Here is an 18,220-nt window from a genome sequence, read left to right on the forward strand (position 1 = left end):
GCGAGAGGAACTCTGGATTATTCCTATCCCATCTTTCAGGGCTTCACACCTGGCAGGTGAGTCTGGGCTGTGAGCTCAAAGAAGACGGGAGCAAAGGAGGGTTTTTGCATTATGGCTACAATGGGATGGACTTCATCAGCTTCGAGAAGGAGACCCTGAGATGGGTGACAGCTCAGCCCCAGGCCCAGAAGGTCAAGGAGAAGTGGGAAGATGATACAAGGAAGTCCCAGAGGAATATAATCTACCTGGAGGAGACCTGCATTAACATGATGCAGAAATACCTGCCTTACCAGAAGGAGGCTCTTCTTCAGACAGGTGAGTCACCAAATGGGCCCTGGTTTTACCATTTTTTTCTGGGGTCCCCCCTCCCAATATTTTTCTGCACCTTCACATGCCGGACAGGAAGAGATTTGGGCACTTACCAAATCAAACTATAGAAGGATGGCAGGGGGGGGGGACATCTTCAATGCCCCCTAAAATAAGTTTTTCTAAGATAAAAACCAATGAAACTAATTAAGCAAGAGATGGAGGCTGAGATCCATTTGCATTTCCATGAGAAAATCTTGCAGAGCAGAAGAAAGTCTAATTCTCACATCCAGCTGAACCAAAAGATAATTTTCTTCTTAATTTCCATCTGGACCAACTTTTACAAATTCAATGTGGGGTATCCAAACTAAATCAGCACCCAAGCAGTACAATTAGTTTGGTATGTGTCCCTTTCAAAAGTAAAGCTAAAGAGTTCAGTGTCCCCATCTTTTGAGGGTCCCAGAGATTCAGGAGAGGAGAGGGAGCAGTGGGAGAAGGTGACCAAATGAAGTCTTAACTACCTATTAAACTGTCTTGACACAAAGACCAGAAAATCCTGAGAACTCTGTTGTTGCTGTTTCTGCAGAGCCCCCCGTGGGGAAAGTGACTCACAAGGTGATGGACGACAGCCTGGAGATCCTCATCTGCCAGGCCTTTGGCTTCTACCCCAAGGAGATCCAGGCCACCTGGATCAGGGATGGAGAAGTCTGCCACAATGAGACCCTCCATAGGAACGTGGCCCCCAACTCAGATGGGACCTATTATGTCCAGCTCAGCATTGAGATCGACCCCAAGGAGAGGGACCACTTTCGGTGTTACCTGGAGCACGAGGGCTTGCAGGAGCCCCTGGTCTTGTCCTGGAAGGAGGAAACAGGTGAGAGCCTGAGCGGTTATAACATGTCACATCTTGGTGAGATGGGTGGCATCTATATTTACTAAATAAATAAATAAAAATGTGTAGGTTATTCACCATTGTTAGCTGGTTTTCTGCTATGTCATCTAAAATTTTCCGAAGGAAAGGAGGAAATTTAGGACTGTGTCCAGTGATTATTGAGAGTGGAGTTGGAAGTGGAAACTTAAAAATAAAGACATGAGAACATGATATGATATGGAGATAGAAGATATGAGCGATACGAAACACGGTTTTGTTTTCTGGCAGAATTATCTGATGGGACAAGTTGCACCAGGTCATTCAATGCCCTTTTCATCAGGGGAGGCTGGATTTTTTTTATTAATAACATTTTTTAATTTGTTTTTTTTATACATCTTATTGCATGAATGGTTTGATTCCTGTGTGTCATATAGTTCAATACGAATAAACATAACAGTATTGTTCCTAATAACTACTCTTCATTTTTAGTTTTACTAATATATAACTTCTTCTATCATCCTTCAATTCTAAACCTTTTCATATTTCTGCCATATGTTGGATCATCTTAATATCTGTTTTTACTATTTATTACTTATCTCTACCTCTACCATAGTCTTCCCACCTTCCCCTATCATTCTAATATTCAAAGTTGTGATCTTTACTTTTTTCATTATTCAATATTTCAATATGCACTTCTCACATCAGTCATGATCTTTCAAACATTTAGTGTATATTCATTGTTAATCACATTTTTACATATTTAATATTTTCCCAACCCTTCAATCCTTATGTTTCTGATATTAATCCTCTTGTTTTCATTGAAATATGTTCTTTCTTTCTCTAATCTCAAATTACTTAATCCTAGTTTTTCACTGTTAATCACCTTTTAATACATATTTAATAATACCCTTATACAAATTCTATTTATCGAATTTACAAACTACTTTTCAACCTACATAATTATAATAATAATATAGATTATATTATTACGTTACTAATATATATTCAAAAATGATTTTTATTTCTTACACCACATACAAAGCAGTTCTCCAACTTATATAATTCTAATATTCATACACATTGTTGAAATACTTTCATAGCATATTTTGCTTTACATTCTTTTTCTTTCCCTTTATCCCACATCTTTCACCCTCATCCAAATTTTTAATCTTCTTTTGGGGGAGGTTGTCTCCCATACACTTCTTTTAATTCTTTTATTTCACCTATTTTTGAATCTGTGTTATGACTATGCCCTCTAGTTTTCTCTCCTTTCATCCTTTCCCCCCACTGTCTAGTTCTATGGCTACCTGTTCTAAGTCCCCTTTCCTCTCTCCAGCTGTTTTCCTTTTTCTCCCATTTCCTTTTCACATCTTTCAGAATATTCTCTTCTGTTCTAATCCCTAATTCACCATCAATTGTACTAATATCTTCTTCTTGTTGTCTTCCACTCCTTTGCTCATTCTAGTGTTTCCATTCTTTCCTCCTCCTCCTATTCTTTATTTGTTGTTCCTTGTGTTATATTTTCCAATTTTTGAGCTACATGTTCTATATAAACATTTTTTTCATCTCCTTGTGTTGTTCTTTTATAAAATCCTTAATATCTTGGTAGATCAGCTCTATTTTTTGTTTCCACTTGCTTCCATTTTACAGTCAATCCAATTTTTTTAAAAAGAAACCAGGAGTTTAATTTGTTCCAAACATTTTAATTTGCTCAACAATATTCAGAATCACTTGGTTAAAAGTCTTGTTTATTGTTTAAGTTTCCAGTAATTTTAAGGTAGATACTTATAATCCAGCAATTTAAACAGTCCCAAAGTTGCACAGCTCTCCTTTTAGCAGCAGATAGCGCTCAGACTTACACTTGGTACTACCTCTCTGCATAATGCTAATATTCCAATTTTAATTCTTTTAAATTATAAATCCAGTAGTAGGGCAACATTTGTAATTGTAAAAAAACAAGCTGCATATCAAATTCCAGTATTATTTAAAATACCTTTTCAATCCCACATCTTCACTTTGAGAGTTCAATTTTCCTTTCCTTAATTTTCTTTAAACAATTTCTCTTTTTAAATATTCTGATTTTTTTAATGTGCTTGTTCCACCGCTAGCCAATAGTTCCCATACGCTCCCCCCTTGAATTTCTTGGGATTATTTTTCACTAAAAAATAATCTCTTACCTAGTTCACAAGCAACTCACTTTCTCTCCTCTTGCACAATTTTAGGTTTTCAGGCTGTCTTCCACTTCATGGCAGCCATGTTTGCTGCCGCTGCTCCCTGTCGGCTGAGGGGGCTGTCCTAATCAGGGAGGGGAGATGTGGCTCCCCTCTACCTGCTAGGTGGTCCACCACTCCTACAGAGTGGCTATGGTCCAAATTTGGACCCTCCGATAAGGAGAGATTGGAGCTGGCTGCAGAGTTCACAGATCAGGCTTTCAATGGTGCCGGATATATAATTGGAGGTCCAGGGAGGCTGGATTTTGACAGCCCAGCAAGATAAAAAGCAATGCCGGCTACTTCAGAACTATTCCTTTTGCAAAACTATAATATTCTTAACTATTGCAACCTGCACATGTTTTCTCCTCCCTCAGTTTAGCTCCAGGTAAAGAAGGGAGGGATCTGCGAGACACATTTCTTTAATCTGATTTCTTGGCCCCGGCTGAAGCACCATTTATCTGCCTGCTGCATTGGTTGTAGTTCTTCCTTCTGCCCTTCAAGGCCTTCTGCCCCTCAGAGGGGGGGAAGCTTCCTTCAGGTGGGGGAACTGCCTGGAAACTAGTTCAGGTTGAGAAAAGCTTCCATTGCTCAGCATTTCCATGTTAGGGAAGTCAGCATCTGTCTAATCAGAACCATTTTTCTCTTTCTTTAGATAGGACGTTATTTCCTTTGGTGGGATTTGTTATAATCTTGGTACCTGTGATTCTCTTCCTGATTGGTAAGCAAAATACATCTATTGACCCCAAATCCTGTGTCTTTCTGTGTTGATGGATCTAGTGTGATGGGAGAGAACCTCCCTGACATTTGCAGCCAGGATCCCCACAAGGCCCTTGCCTGTAATTCTAATTTCGAATGAGAATTAAGAAGGAAGAAGAAACTGCAGCCATTTTCCCATTTCCTGCAAATCTCAGAATGTTCAACCTTGCTGCTGTTGGGGGTGGAGGAGCCTCTTTGGCCCCCATGGACTTTCTTCAGAGGAGCAAATATCAAATATCAGGGGTTCAGGAGTCAAAGAAAAGTCCCATAAATAATGTCTGAATTGCCAGAAAAGCCATAATCTTGCCCTGAAGATGATCCTAGTGCCTGGCAAGAGGGACCTTCAGGGAAGCTCCAGTTAAAGGTTGGGGTAATGGAAAGAGGTGACCCATGTTTTCTGCCCCTACTTGCAATCACACTAAGGGACAGACAATGCAGAAGGGAAGGTCCATGGAAGGAGTCACTGCTTCCTTGGCTCAGAACAAGAGAAGTGAGATGTAGGAAGTGTTTCCTCAGTTGAGCTTCAGCAAGTGTGGCTCAACACAACCAGGTCATTTTCCCAGCAGCAATGAGGAAGTGCTTTGCCATTTCTATCCCCTAGGATGGGCCTTCTGACTTGCTTGCAATTGGTCTTGCTTGCTTGCCAGCCTCAGATGAAAGTCCTAAGCCAGTCAGATCTTGCTTAGCTTTTCAGGATCAGCCAAGGTTGCTGGTATTTGGATCTTACTGGGTTGGGACTGGAGTATAAATCAAAACAAACATTGTGATAATTGGATTAAGAACTACTGTGTTTATATGGGGAATCCATTCTGTGTTGTACCAATTCCCAAAAGTTTAACATCCTTGCTCAAAAATAATTGATGTTGGCCATGGTCCTATGAGGATAGGTTGGGATTGTGGTTTTGGAGGATAAAACAAAACACACATGGGGGAGCGTCATCTGTCTTGTACCAATAACAGAATTCCTAGAGGTGCAGCATCATTGAATAAAAGTCACTGATGAGTTAGTACAGGGGTCGGCAACCTTAAATACTCAGAGAGCCATTTGGACCCATTTCCCACAGAAAAGGAAACACCAGGAGCCACAAAACCCTTCCCGTGCCTCACTCCTTCCTGAACAGCCACAAAACTAGCATTAAATGTTCTGTTTTCTTCTGAGACTTTTCTTTTCCTGGATTTATCCATGGTTTGCCTACTGGGGGGTCGAAAAGCTCATTAGATGCACATGCCAGCAAGTATCACACATTGGTGGTTGTGATGCATATTTTGAGGGACTGGGAGCCGCAGTAGAGGGATGAAAGAGCCACGTGCAGCTCCAGAGCCTCGGGTTGCTGACCCCTGATTTAATAGAAACCCCTACTGGGAACAGCACTGCTGGCCATCTCTGAATGGTTTCACTGGTGGTGGAGAAACAGGACCATGTTGTCCTGTAGTGTTGCATTTAGGGTTCCCGAGGCTGAAGATGAAAGGAATGTCCACTCACGGATAGCTGAATCAACCAAAGTTTATTGAGCATCCAGAATTAACATGAGAATCCACAGCATCATCAACAGCAAACTTATTATCATGAAACATCATTCTTATAGTGTTTTCAGCTTCTTAGAGCTCTACCTACTTTACGTGTTATATCATTATTGGCTAACAAATCTCCAAGGCACAATAATTGGTTAGTCCTTACATCATTGGTGTTCGTGAGAATGTTCACGTTGTAATAGCTAAGTAAATCAAGTATTATCAAATGAGTGAATAAAATGTTGCAGGTTATTACTTTGTATCATCCCGTGTCCTCGAACATCCCTGGGAACACTGCAAGAGCAAAGAATAGCTGACAGGCAAATATTTTCTGCAGATTGCTGCAGTTTCTACTTACACGTGTAACCTCAGTTCTAAGGACCATCCAGATGATTCACTGTAAAAACCCTACATTTCCTCGCTTTTTGTTTTTAATGACGAAAAAAGAGATTTTTCAAGAGCATGCATTTGAATCATATTCAAAGTAGGTGCAGGAGACTTACGAAACATGGCAAAAAATGAAGGAACACATTGCATACAACAACAGCAAAGTATAAGTAATACGATTATGCTCACACCATAGAAAAACAATTGTTTTAACCAAGAAATATTAGGTAACCAATTAGTTAACCAATCAAAAGGAGAAAATTCATCATGTACATTATTTTTTATAGAAGCTTGTAAATTAGCTAATTCATCTTCAATAGTTCTATTAAGTGAATGAAAATGCACAGCGCAAGCACGTTGACCAACTAAAGTGCAAAATCCACCTTGACGAGCTAGCAAATAGTCTATAGCAAAGCGTTGTTGCATTAAATCTTGATTAAGTTCTTCAATTTCATTTTGCAAGTCTCTAATAATTGCAGCAGTAGCATTAATAGATTTCTCCAATCGGCATGTGAGACCTAAAATAGAATGTCTATTTTCTTGAGTTAATATTCCTGGGTGTGATCCCAAAGAAATAGTTCCAGTTATTGCTCCAACTAATGCACGTCCAAAAGTAGGCAATGAAGAAAATTGAGTATCAATAATAACTTCATCAGAACATTTTGATCCCAAGGCTGCACGTCTTTTTCTAGTTGGTAAACTTCCATAAGCACCCACTTGTACAGGTAACGACAAATATCCAATGGCAGCACATTGATAGTTTTGAGGGTGTACGTTAGTTGCATATTTGTCAAAGAAAAACCACATTGCAGGATCTTTTAATTGCCATCCAGCACAGATTGATCCACCTGTGTCAGTATTAGAAAAAACAGTTTGAAAAATAGGAAAATTTTCAGGATACATTTCAGGTATGATGTTATGACCTTGTGATGTTTTAATAGTACCCCATAACCAATATTTCTGAGTACAATAACTATAATTCCCTACTTTATCTAAAATACGTTTAGCTTTTGAGTAATCAGACCATTGATTAAACCAATTATGACGAGCATAACAACAAAAACATAAGCCTCTAGTAAATTGGTTAATACGAATATACTTCCATCTAACTGAATTTAATTCATTTGGAGGAGTAGAAAATAACCAAGAAGAAGAAATATGTTGAAGTTGCGAAACAATGAAAGCAGAAGAATTAATTAGATTAGGAATAAAAGCAACTTGACCAAGAGCCATAGGAGGTTCATAATATAAAGTTATATTACGACCATGAATAAAAAACATATATTGAGCATGACGAATCCAAAGATTAGGACTAAGAGGAAGAGCAAGAGTTGTTTCCGAGTTAGTAGAAACCGGAAAGAAAAAGAAAAAGAGAGAACAACACATGAGAAAAAAGGATTTTTTCAATTGATGTTGATCTTCAAGGTGATTCCAAGGCAATATTGGAGGACGTTGCATCCTTGGATCTTTCATTTGTTTTTCCATGATAAGGACGAACACACCGGCCTAGAATCCACACAGCTTGCTTTGTTTGCAAATCCTCAACTGCAGCGTAACCTCGTCCAGCTTATAACCACGATCAACTTATAACCTGGGGACATCTGAAAATGAAACTTGACTGGAATGTCTGAAAAGGAATCTAGAAAAGTTAAGTAATTCCATGCATAAAGAGCAATAGAAATCAAATTTTGAATTTTTCTCAAATTGAAAGGACCAGATTCAGATTTTACCAATTTAGTTAATGTGGCTTTGAATGTACGATGAGCTCGCTCAATTATAGCTTGCCCTTGAGAATTGTAAGGAATTCCATGTATCAATTGAATGTTCCATTGTTGACAAAAAGAATTAAAGTCCTTGCTAGTATACGCAGGACCATTATCAGTTTTTAATTGAATTGGTCGTCCCATTACGGAAAAAGCAGAAAGACAATGAGACATTGCATCAAAACTGCGCTCATGTTTAGCAGCAGTGACCCATAAAAAATGAGAATATGTATCAATGGATGCATGTAAATAAGTGTATGGTTTAAAGGTAGCAAATTGTGTGACATCCATTTGCCAAATTTGATTAGATTTTGTTCCCCGAGGATTTACTCCCATAGGAAAAGGAACAGCAAATTGTTGACAGGAAGTACATCCTCGAACAATGTCACGAGCCTGAGACATAGGAACAGAAAATTGTTTAGCCAAAGATTTAGCATTTTGATGAAAATATGAATGACTAGCAACAGGATCTGAAAAAAGAGTTGTAACTTCTTTGAGAGTCTCATCAGCTCGTCTATTTCCTTCTGTCAAAGGATTTTGAAAAGGAGAATGGCTCCTAATGTGCTCAACATATAAAGGAAAGACACGTTCTTCCAAAACATGTTTTAAAGATAAAAATAAAGACAAAAGATTAACATCAAGAGAAACAGCACAATAAGCATAAGGAAGAGATTGCATTGCAAGAAAAACATATTTGGTATCAACAATCAAGTTAATAGGCTGATCAGAAAATAATCTCAGAGCCAAAATAACAGCTGCCAACTCAGAACGTTGGGCAGATGTCTGAACAGAAGTGAATTTAGAAAACCATTGTTGACCATCCGTCCAAACCACAACTCCACGAGTGGGTGATCCGTCTGTGAAAATAGTTAATGCTTCAGGAAGAGGAGAACGAGTAAAAATAGAAGAAAATGAAAGATTCAATGTATTTGTAATAACTATTCTAGGATCTTTAGGTAAAGAATATTGAATATCACCAAGGTAGTTGGAAAATGCAATTTGATATGAATCAGAAACGGTCATCAAGTGTTCATGTTCAAGTTTAGTACGAGTGAAAACTATTCCATCCAGGTCATGACCTATTAATTGCAAAGATCTTCGTCGTGCTTTCATAATCAATTCTTCTAAAGCCTGTTGATAAGGAAAAATGTTTCTAGGAGGAGAAGCAGACAAATTCAACCATTCATGAATATGTTTCACTTTTTCATCCAAAATAGAATAAAGACATCCAGTAGGTAAAGGTGATGTAGGAAGAATTGCTAACCATAACTTCTTGGTTATAGAAGCAATTCTATCAACATATCCCAATTTAAATTTATTGAGAATGTCTTGGAGACATTTCTTTTGCAAAACAGTAAGTGAAACCAAATCTCCAGGTTTTTTGGAACCTTTTAATAGAGAGAAAAGAGAATAAGCAAAACCATGTTACCTCTTTTTCTTTATCCTGTGACTGTAAAGGAAAATTAAAACAAACACATCCTGTTTAAGAACAGGCTAATAGTCAACCCCCACTAGATGGCGATGAATGACAATCTTTCTGAAAATGCCCTAATTTTCCACATCTAAAACAGTTTCCTGGAGGCTTTCTCCCTCTTTGAATCGCTGCAGCCAACAAATTCATTTTGTATGATTGAGAACCTACATCCTGACAAACACGTAACATGTCTGCTAACGTGTATTGATTTGTAGCTTTTAAAGGCTGCAAAGCACGTTTACAGTCCACATTAGCATTTTCAATAGCCAACTGACGAAGCAATTCTCCAGCCGCTTCCTGATTATCCAACTGTTGATGCAAAGCTTTTGAAAGTCTCTCCACAAAATCAGCATAAGGTTCATTCACTCCCTGGCGTATGTTAGAAAAGCTAACTTTAGGTTCTCCGGCTTGAGGAACCTTGAGAAAAGACCTGAATGCACATTCAGAAACTACCGCCAAAGTTGCAGGAGGAAGTAAAACCTGATTAGGAATGTCTGCAAACTGACCTGATCCAAACAACTGTTCTGCTGTGTAAACTCCACCACTACCTAGAGCAGCTGCCTGAGAATGACGCAAATACTCACTTTCCCAAACAACATACTGCATAGAAGTCAAAATCATTCTAAACAATTGTTTCCAATCCTGCGGAATCATGGTATAGCCATTCTTAATTCCTTCCAAAAGACCTTTAGTAAAATTTCCAGTGATACCATAATCAGAAATAGCCTTCTTTAACTCCCTTAAAATCTGAAATGGCAAACCTTCCCATTCAGCAATCTGCTGACCTGGTTGTGGCCCTGGTTGATATTGAACCGGACACACAGACAACAAATCAGCTAACTCTTCTCCAGAAATATTAACATCTGATTTACAATTTTCTACCATTTTCTGAAAAGCAGACTTTGGAAGAATATTAGCAGGAGGATGAGGAATAGGAGGAAGAGAAAGAGGGGGAATAGGAGGAGGTGGAGAAGGTGGAATGGGAATAGGAGGAGGTGGAGGAGATGGAGGAGGCTTTATCATAATGTCAGAAGAAGGAGAAGAAGGTATTATTTCAGACTCAGATTTAAGATCAAAAGAAGAAATTTCTTTTTCAGACAGTGGAGGAAAAATCACAGTATTAGAATGTTGAGAAGGAGGGGATGATAAGAAAGAAACAGAATCTTCTTTCTGACCAAACATTTCTACAGCATGCCGACACAAATGCCAAGCGTGCAAAACATCTACATCTTTCCTAGGCTCAGAATGCAAAACCTTGCCAACTTTTTCCCAATCTGACAACTTCAAAGAGCCTTGCACAGGATAAAAAGGACAACTTAAAGCAATTTCACGGACCAGCCGAAAAAGAGCCTTTTGTGACACACATAACTCAGACTTCTTAAGAAGATACCCTAACTCACTAACATGCTTCCTTTGCTCTTGAGAAAGCGAAGATCCCATACTTACAGAAACCTCAGAAGGTTGAGAAGCCCTTGGGCTGACGACGCGTCTGTCCTTCTCTGGACGAAGTACGGGTCCCTGTTCGGGCGCCAAAATGTTGCATTTAGGGTTCCCGAGGCTGAAGATGAAAGGAATGTCCACTCACGGATAGCTGAATCAACCAAAGTTTATTGAGCATCCAGAATTAACATGAGAATCCACAGCATCATCAACAGCAAACTTATTATCATGAAACATCATTCTTATAGTGTTTTCAGCTTCTTAGAGCTCTACCTACTTTACGTGTTATATCATTATTGGCTAACAAATCTCCAAGGCACAATAATTGGTTAGTCCTTACATCATTGGTGTTCGTGAGAATGTTCACGTTGTAATAGCTAAGTAAATCAAGTGTTATCAAATGAGTGAATAAAATGTTGCAGGTTATTACTTTGTATCATCCCGTGTCCTCGAACATCCCTGGGAACACTGCAAGAGCAAAGAATAGCTGACAGGCAAATATTTTCTGCAGATTGCTGCAGTTTCTACTTACACGTGTAACCTCAGTTCTAAGGACCATCCAGATGATTCACTGTAAAAACCCTACACTGTAGGAGCTCAAATAGGAACATGAACAGTTTCAACTTGATCATTTCTCAATAACTCCCAGGAATGTCCCTTCCATTTCCCCATGGTCAGCACCTCTAGACAGCCAACAGTTTTGCCTTTCATTTATAATAAACAAATCAAGATGCTGAGTTACAATCCAGGCAGTTTTACCACCTGGCCCCCTTGGGGTCTTCAGCTTAAATCCATCTCAGGCAGGAGCTGCTGCCCCGAAAATAAACTAGCTATCTTCTCTCTTTGCCATCTATTAGGTTATATGCTGATCTACAGAAAAAAACTCCATCAGGCAACGACAACTTACCTCAATCACTTTCCTTTAGAAAAACTTCGTTCTTCCCCTACTTATGGCAGTGAAGATGAGATTCAATCACAGGCGATGTTCCCACCCAAAACGACATCAGAGGTGAGGCCCACTATTATCCTCTTCTTGTACCATATCCATCATCAGACGTTGGCGATCATGTTGGTGATTCTACTTTTATCAATAGCCACACAGAAAAATGCTGCTGTGGGTTTTTTCCCCCAAAGTTTTATTCATTTATTCTTTGTTACATATTTTAACTTATTTTGTGAACAAAGTGTTGTCCTGGTTCCCACCCCACCCCCTATACCTCTTCTGTTATGCATATTACATTTTACACCATATTTCCATTTTACATTTCAGTCATTTTATTTTTATTCCATATTCTCCCTTTTAATTTAATTTTTTTCTTAATCTATAAACAATATCCTTTTGCCTCTCAAAGTTAATCAAATTTAAGACATCACTTCCATCTATTATTCTGTTTTACTATTAATAATACATATCCTCAAATTTAATTTTATATAGTAAACATTTCATTTAATTAGTTGTCTACAAATAACAATTTTAATCTATATCCCACACATTTTATTGAATATATACCATTGGCTATATTTACTAAATTTCATTCTATTCTACTAGTAAATCCTTTTCTTTCTTTCCTGCTTTCAGCCATTTTCTCTTATCTCTCAAGAACTTCATTTCTCTCATATTCTCTTCTTTCCACCCATTTGCCTATTTTTTTTTCTTTTCTTGATCTTAAAATTCCTGTATTTTCCCTTTCAATTTTTTTTCTCCTTTTTAATTTTGTTGTTTCAGTATCTGCCCCACTTTCCCCCTCTTCTTTCCCAGTTGGCTCCACCTTTGCTATTTCCCTTCTTTGGGGCCACTTCTCCCTTGCCTCCTTTGGGTACATAATTGTAAATCCCAGAATAATCATCTAAATTCTTTTCTTTTTCAATCTCTTTTCCTTCTATAATATCTTCCTGATCTTCATACAATCCCTTTTCTTTCTCCTTTCCTCCTTCTTGTTCTAAGTTTCCCTCTGAGTTTCCACTGTTTTCCCCCATTTAGCATTTTATGTGTATTTTTAACATATCAAGTATTTCATTATACATCCAAACTTTCATATTATCTGTTTAATTAGTTTAACAATTTTTAAGCTTTCTATTATATCACAAGGATTAGAGTTCTTTTTTCCCTTTTCTTATTTCCAATTTCTAAGTCCACTTCCACTTTTTATTTGCTTTTTATCTTCCACCAAAACAGTAAGTCCAGTCCAAAACACTGTTGCAAAAACAAATCCTCTTTGTTGATTCTCACAACTTCAAAGTATCTTTTTTTGTTACATTCAAGGTCAAATAGTGGTTTCTCCTGACAAATTGTTAGTTCTTGTAGTATCTTCTTTTCACCACTAGATGACTCCCTCTCCGCTTAAACTTAAAGCAAGGTGTTCTAGTTGTCAAAAGCTGTCAAAGTCTATTCCAAAAAATATGAAAAGGTAGCAAAAGAAAGAAAGGAAAATTCCCTCCGAGTGCTTTTTATTGTTTTTAATGTTCCCAGGTCCAAATTTTGAGGATAAAAGTCTTCTAGGGCTTTCCGTTATTGTCACCCCCCGCCCCTGTTTAAATCCCCTGTCTGTCAAATAGCTGCTAAATTCCGCTCTGGGTCACTTTTTAATCCAAATGTAAAGTTTCTTTACCTTGGGTTGATCACTCTTTCACCTACATTCTGCTGTGTTTTGTCCAAATCGGTCCCTTAGATTTGAAGCCATGATGTTCTTCTTCTGCTTGGGCATCATTGGCCTTCAATCTTTCCCTGGAGGATTAAGTGAAGGACACCGTATTTTTCTAGGTGTTGCATCACATGTCCAAAATATTGTAACTTTACTTTTTAATTGTTTTAATGATTTCCCTTGACTTTCCCAGGCACCTCCTCATTTCTGATTTTAGACAAAGCCTGGAGCTTGGTAAATACCTGAGAGCCAACACAGGATAGTTGGGGTGAGGAATCCATCCTCAAAGTCTTCCCAAGGCAGCCATGAGGGGATGTGGGGGTTGTCTGGAGCTCCTCTGGAGCTCAGCCCCTCCTCTTGGGGACCCTTTGATCTGGTTGCTCTACAAGGGAAAATCAGTCAAAGCTCAGCTCCTCTGGCCCTCCAGCTCCAAGGGAGGAGAGTGAGACAGGAAAGGGGCTGGGAGCAGGAAGTGGGGCACCCTGGGAAAATGGGGGATTTCTGTCCAGGAAGGAGGGGAGAGGGAGAAAGAGAGGGTAGACTGGAAAAAGATGGGGGAGGCCCTCTAGGATAAAGGCTTCTTGGTGATCATGAACTGGAGGTATAAGAGAGAAAAGAGGAAGGAAGCACTGGTGGGAGAAGGGATAACCCCTTCTCTCAGGGAGGACCTGTTTATATGGAGCGGCAATGTAAAACTTTCTCCTCTTTGGTTGCTTCCTTCCCTACAGGGTTGCTGTGGGGAGAAAACAGAGCTAAGAGGAGAGAAAACATCTCTGAAGGCTTCCCCAGATGCCTATTCAAACAACAAGGAAAGGCCAGCTCTGGAGATTTCACTGTGCGGGAACATTTGAAAGATGCTGATGCCCTGAAGCCAGGAATGGAGGGGATGGAGGAAGAAGTGAGCCCAGGAATCTCAGTGGGGCCTTTAGAGGAACGAGCGGATGAGCACTTGGCTGGAGAGGAAAGCGGAGAGACTCAGCTGCAGTTGGAGGACTCATAGACTCAGACAGAAGCCCAGGATAGAGAAGGATTGAAGCTGCAGTGGATGAAGAAGGATGAGTAGAAACTGCCTCCTCCACCATAGAATGGAAGTTGGTGAGGCTACTCTATTGCAATTAGCCTCTTTCCTCCTAATGAGTGATACCAGCACATACCAGGCTACTTGGTCCAACATTTCAAAAATTCAGTGTTAGAAATAATCCCACTTCCCTTTAACTCCATGACTAATGTACATTTCACTTCCAATCTGTACTTCATCTGACCTCCATTTGGACTTCAGACCTACTTCTCAGACTTGCCCTCATTTCTTTGGACATGACAAAGGTCAAATCCAGGCCATCTTTTTGCCTAATCCCATCAGACCCAAATGAACTCTTGGACAGAGTCCAGGGAGGGTGGAATCTCCTTTCGTTCCTTTTCTTTTCTCCACTAAAAGCAAATCCTCTTATTTTTTGTGGGGGAAGCAACCACACTCAACTCCAATATGGTTTCCTTTATGGAAGGGCAGGATGTGGGTTGCACTTCTTTCCAAGTGCTGGAACTGCTTCCCAGGTCATCCTCCCCTTCCGAGTATTCCTGGTGGTCTCCCATCCCATCCATGAGACAAAATAGGGCAGCCCTCCTTACTTGATGATCCCTCCAGAGAAGATAAGGTGGGCACAATCCAGGTCTCTTCCCTTAAGCTTTGCCCCCTTTTGGGTCCTTGGAAGTGTGACTTTTCTGTTTCAGCCCCTGCCCCAATGGAAGATTTCCCCCTGAAGCTCCAGCAGCCCCTCCCCTTTTAATCTTCTAGGGGAAACAGGTGACCTGCTTGTTTCCCAAAAGATATGTGGTTACTTTTTCCTTTTGGTTATAATTTGAGATAAACTATTTACCATATTTTTCAGAGTATAAGATGCACCGGAGTATAAGACTTTGAAGATTTTGAAGAGGCATTTAAAAACAAGTTTTTACACTCTGCAGGCATCCCAAACCCTCTGCAAGCCTCATTATTCTGTGGAAAACGTAGCATGCAGAGAGTTTGAGAAGCCTGCAAAGTGCTCCCCCAGCCAGCATGAGCAAAACAGCCAATTTTTCATGAAAATGGGCTCATTTTTTGTCAAAAAAAGGGCATGCATAGCCTTTAGGAGGCTAATAGAGTGCTCCTGGGGCCTGGAGGGGCAAAAATGAGCAAAAGATGGCCTCTTTTTCACTCATTTTTGCCCTCCCCAGCCCCCAGGAGTACTCTGGAAGCCCCCTTAAGGCTATGCATGGCCATTTTGGTGAAGGGGGTGGGGTTTCAGGAGGCCAAAAATGCTGTATTCAGTGTATAAGACACACCCAGATTTTCACTCTCTTTTTTGAGGGAAAAAGGTGCATCTTATACTCTGAAAAATACGGTATATACATTTTTTATTAACATTAACAGAAAATAGAGAATGTAAATATAATGGTGCTATAAATAATTAATATAAGTGTTACTACTACTGTTGTTATATTATAGGACAAAGGAGATGCAATAGGAAGGCAATGCAAAATGGAGAACTAGAAAGGCTAAATATGAAAGCCAATACAGAAGGCTGTATAATTGCTTTATATTATAATGTATGTTGTGTTTTGTTTTTTCTTGTTGTGTTTTTCTTTCTGTTTTTAAAAATTAAAATGTTCAAAAAAATGCTGTATTCAGTGTATGACACACCCAGATTTTCACCCTCTTTTTTGAGGGAAAAAGGTGTGTCTCATATTCCGAAAAATACGGTATTTACATTTTTTGTTAACATTTGTATCTCTGAGAATCAGGAACTATACCCATTGATCTATTAGATTCAATAAGTCCTACGGATGATAGCAGGTATCAGAAGAAAAAGATAGGAACCTGTTCTGACCCCCCCTCATCCCACACCAACACACACTCTGAGCCAAAGATAAGTTACGGCATTTAATTAACAGACAGACAGGTCCTTGGCAGCAAACTGGCACAAACAAGCTTGGGCAGCAGTCCATCACAGATAAGCCTTGGCAGCAATCCAGCCTGCCAAGCTCACAGTAATGTTCTCCAATATTCGTTCCTGCGTTGGCTTCTGCAAGAGGGCCGTGTGCACAAGCAGTCTTTTTATAGTCTGGAGAGGATTTAGGATTTAACTTTATTTGTATGCCGCCCTTTTCCCTGAGGGGACTCAGGGCGGTTCACAATTCAGGGGGAGGGAAGGACAAAACAAATTATACACATGAAGACAATACATCGTTAAAAAGCACAACAGTCATACTATTCGGGTGCGGTTGAAGTCTTTAGCCCCAGGCTTGTCGGGACAGCCAGGTTTTAAGGGCTACGTGGAAGGTCTGGAGGGTGGTGAGGGTACGAATCTCCACGGGGAGTTCGTTCCATAGGGTCGGAGCAGCCACCGAGTAGGCTCTCCTCCGGGTAGTTGCCAGTCGACATTGACCGGCTGATGGAATTCGGAGGAGGCCTAATCTATGGGATCTTATTGGCCTAGTGGAGGTAATTGGCAGTAGGCGGTCTCTCAAGTACCCAGATCCAATACCATGAAGGGCTTTGTAGGTGACAACTAGCACCTTGAAGCACACCCGGAGATCAACAGGCAGCCAGTGCAGCTCGCAGAGGATAGGTGTTACGTGGGTGAAACGAGGTGCACCCACGATTGCTCGCGCGGCTGCATTCTGGACCAGCTGAAGTCGCCGAATACTCTTCAAGGGCAGCCCCATGTAGAGCACATTGCAGTACTCCAGCCTAGAGGTCACAAGGGCACGAGTGACTGTTGTGAGAGCCTCCCAGTTCAGGTAGGGACGCAACTGGTGCACCAGGCGAACCTGGGCAAATGCCCCCCTGGTCACAGCTGACAAATGGTGTTCAAAAGTCAGCTGTGGGTCCAGGAGGACTCCCAAGTTGCGGACCCTATCTGAGGGCCGTAGTATTTGACCCCCCAGCCTGAGAGATGGAACACTTGGCCAATTAGTGGGAGGGAAGCACAACAGCCACTCGGTCTTATCTGGATTGAGTACAAGCTTGTTAACCCCCATCCAGTCTCTAACAGCCTCAAGGCCCTGGCTCATCACGTCCATCGCTTCATTGAGTTGGCACGGGGCGGACAGATACAACTGTGTATCGTCCGCATACTGATGGTATTTTATCCCGTGCCGTCGAATGATCTCGCCCAGCGGTTTCATGTAGATATTAAAAAGTAGGGGGGACAGGACCGAACCCTGCGGCACCCCATATTTTAGGGGCCTAGGGGTCGATCTCTGCCCTCCGACTAACACCGACTGCGACCTGTCTGAGAGGTAAGAGGAGAACCACCGTAATACAGTGCCTCCCATCCCCACCTCCCGCAGTCGTCGCAGAAGGATACCATGGTCGATGGTATCGAAAGCTGCAGAGAGGTCAAGGAGTACCAGGATGGAGGCGTGGCCTCCATCCCTGGCTCTCCAGAGAACATCGGTCAATGCGACCAAAGCGGTTTCTATGCTGTAGCCAGGCCTGAAGCCAGACTGGAATGGATCAAGATAACTGGCTTCCTCCAAGGACCGCTGGAGCTGAAAGGCCACCACCTTCTCAACAACCTTCCCCACAAAGGGGAGGTTGGAGACTGGACGATAGTTGTTTAGAACGGCTGGATCCAGAGATGGTTTCTTCAGGAGGGGTCTCACCACCGCTGCCTTTAAAGCGGGGGGAAAGACCCCCTCCCGAAGGGAGGCGGCAACAACCGCCTGGATCCAGCCCCGTGTCACCTCCCTACTGTTAACAACCAGCCAGGAGGGGCACGGGTCCAGCACGCATGTGGAGGCACCTACAGCTCTCATAGCCTTGTCCACGTCCTCAGGGGTAACAGCTTGAAAATCAATCCAGCGATGACCTACCA

The 18,220-nt window shown here is 40.9% G+C and overlaps 1 protein-coding gene across 2 annotated transcripts in view; it reads left to right on the forward strand.

Annotated features, from left to right (window-relative positions):
• LOC116503370 (major histocompatibility complex class I-related gene protein-like) overlaps positions 1-18,220 on the forward strand; it is a 57,933-nt gene that overhangs the window by 9,472 nt on the left and 30,241 nt on the right. For both annotated transcript variants that reach the window (XM_032209742.1, XM_032209743.1), the window contains exons 3-4: positions 40-315; positions 893-1,180. In XM_032209742.1, coding sequence (XP_032065633.1) covers positions 40-315; positions 893-1,180 — 564 coding nt within the window. The remainder of the gene's footprint in view (positions 1-39; positions 316-892; positions 1,181-18,220) is intronic.

This window comes from Thamnophis elegans, chromosome 2 (genome assembly GCF_009769535.1).
Source record: "Thamnophis elegans isolate rThaEle1 chromosome 2, rThaEle1.pri, whole genome shotgun sequence".
Taxonomy (NCBI): Eukaryota; Metazoa; Chordata; class Lepidosauria; order Squamata; family Colubridae; genus Thamnophis; species Thamnophis elegans.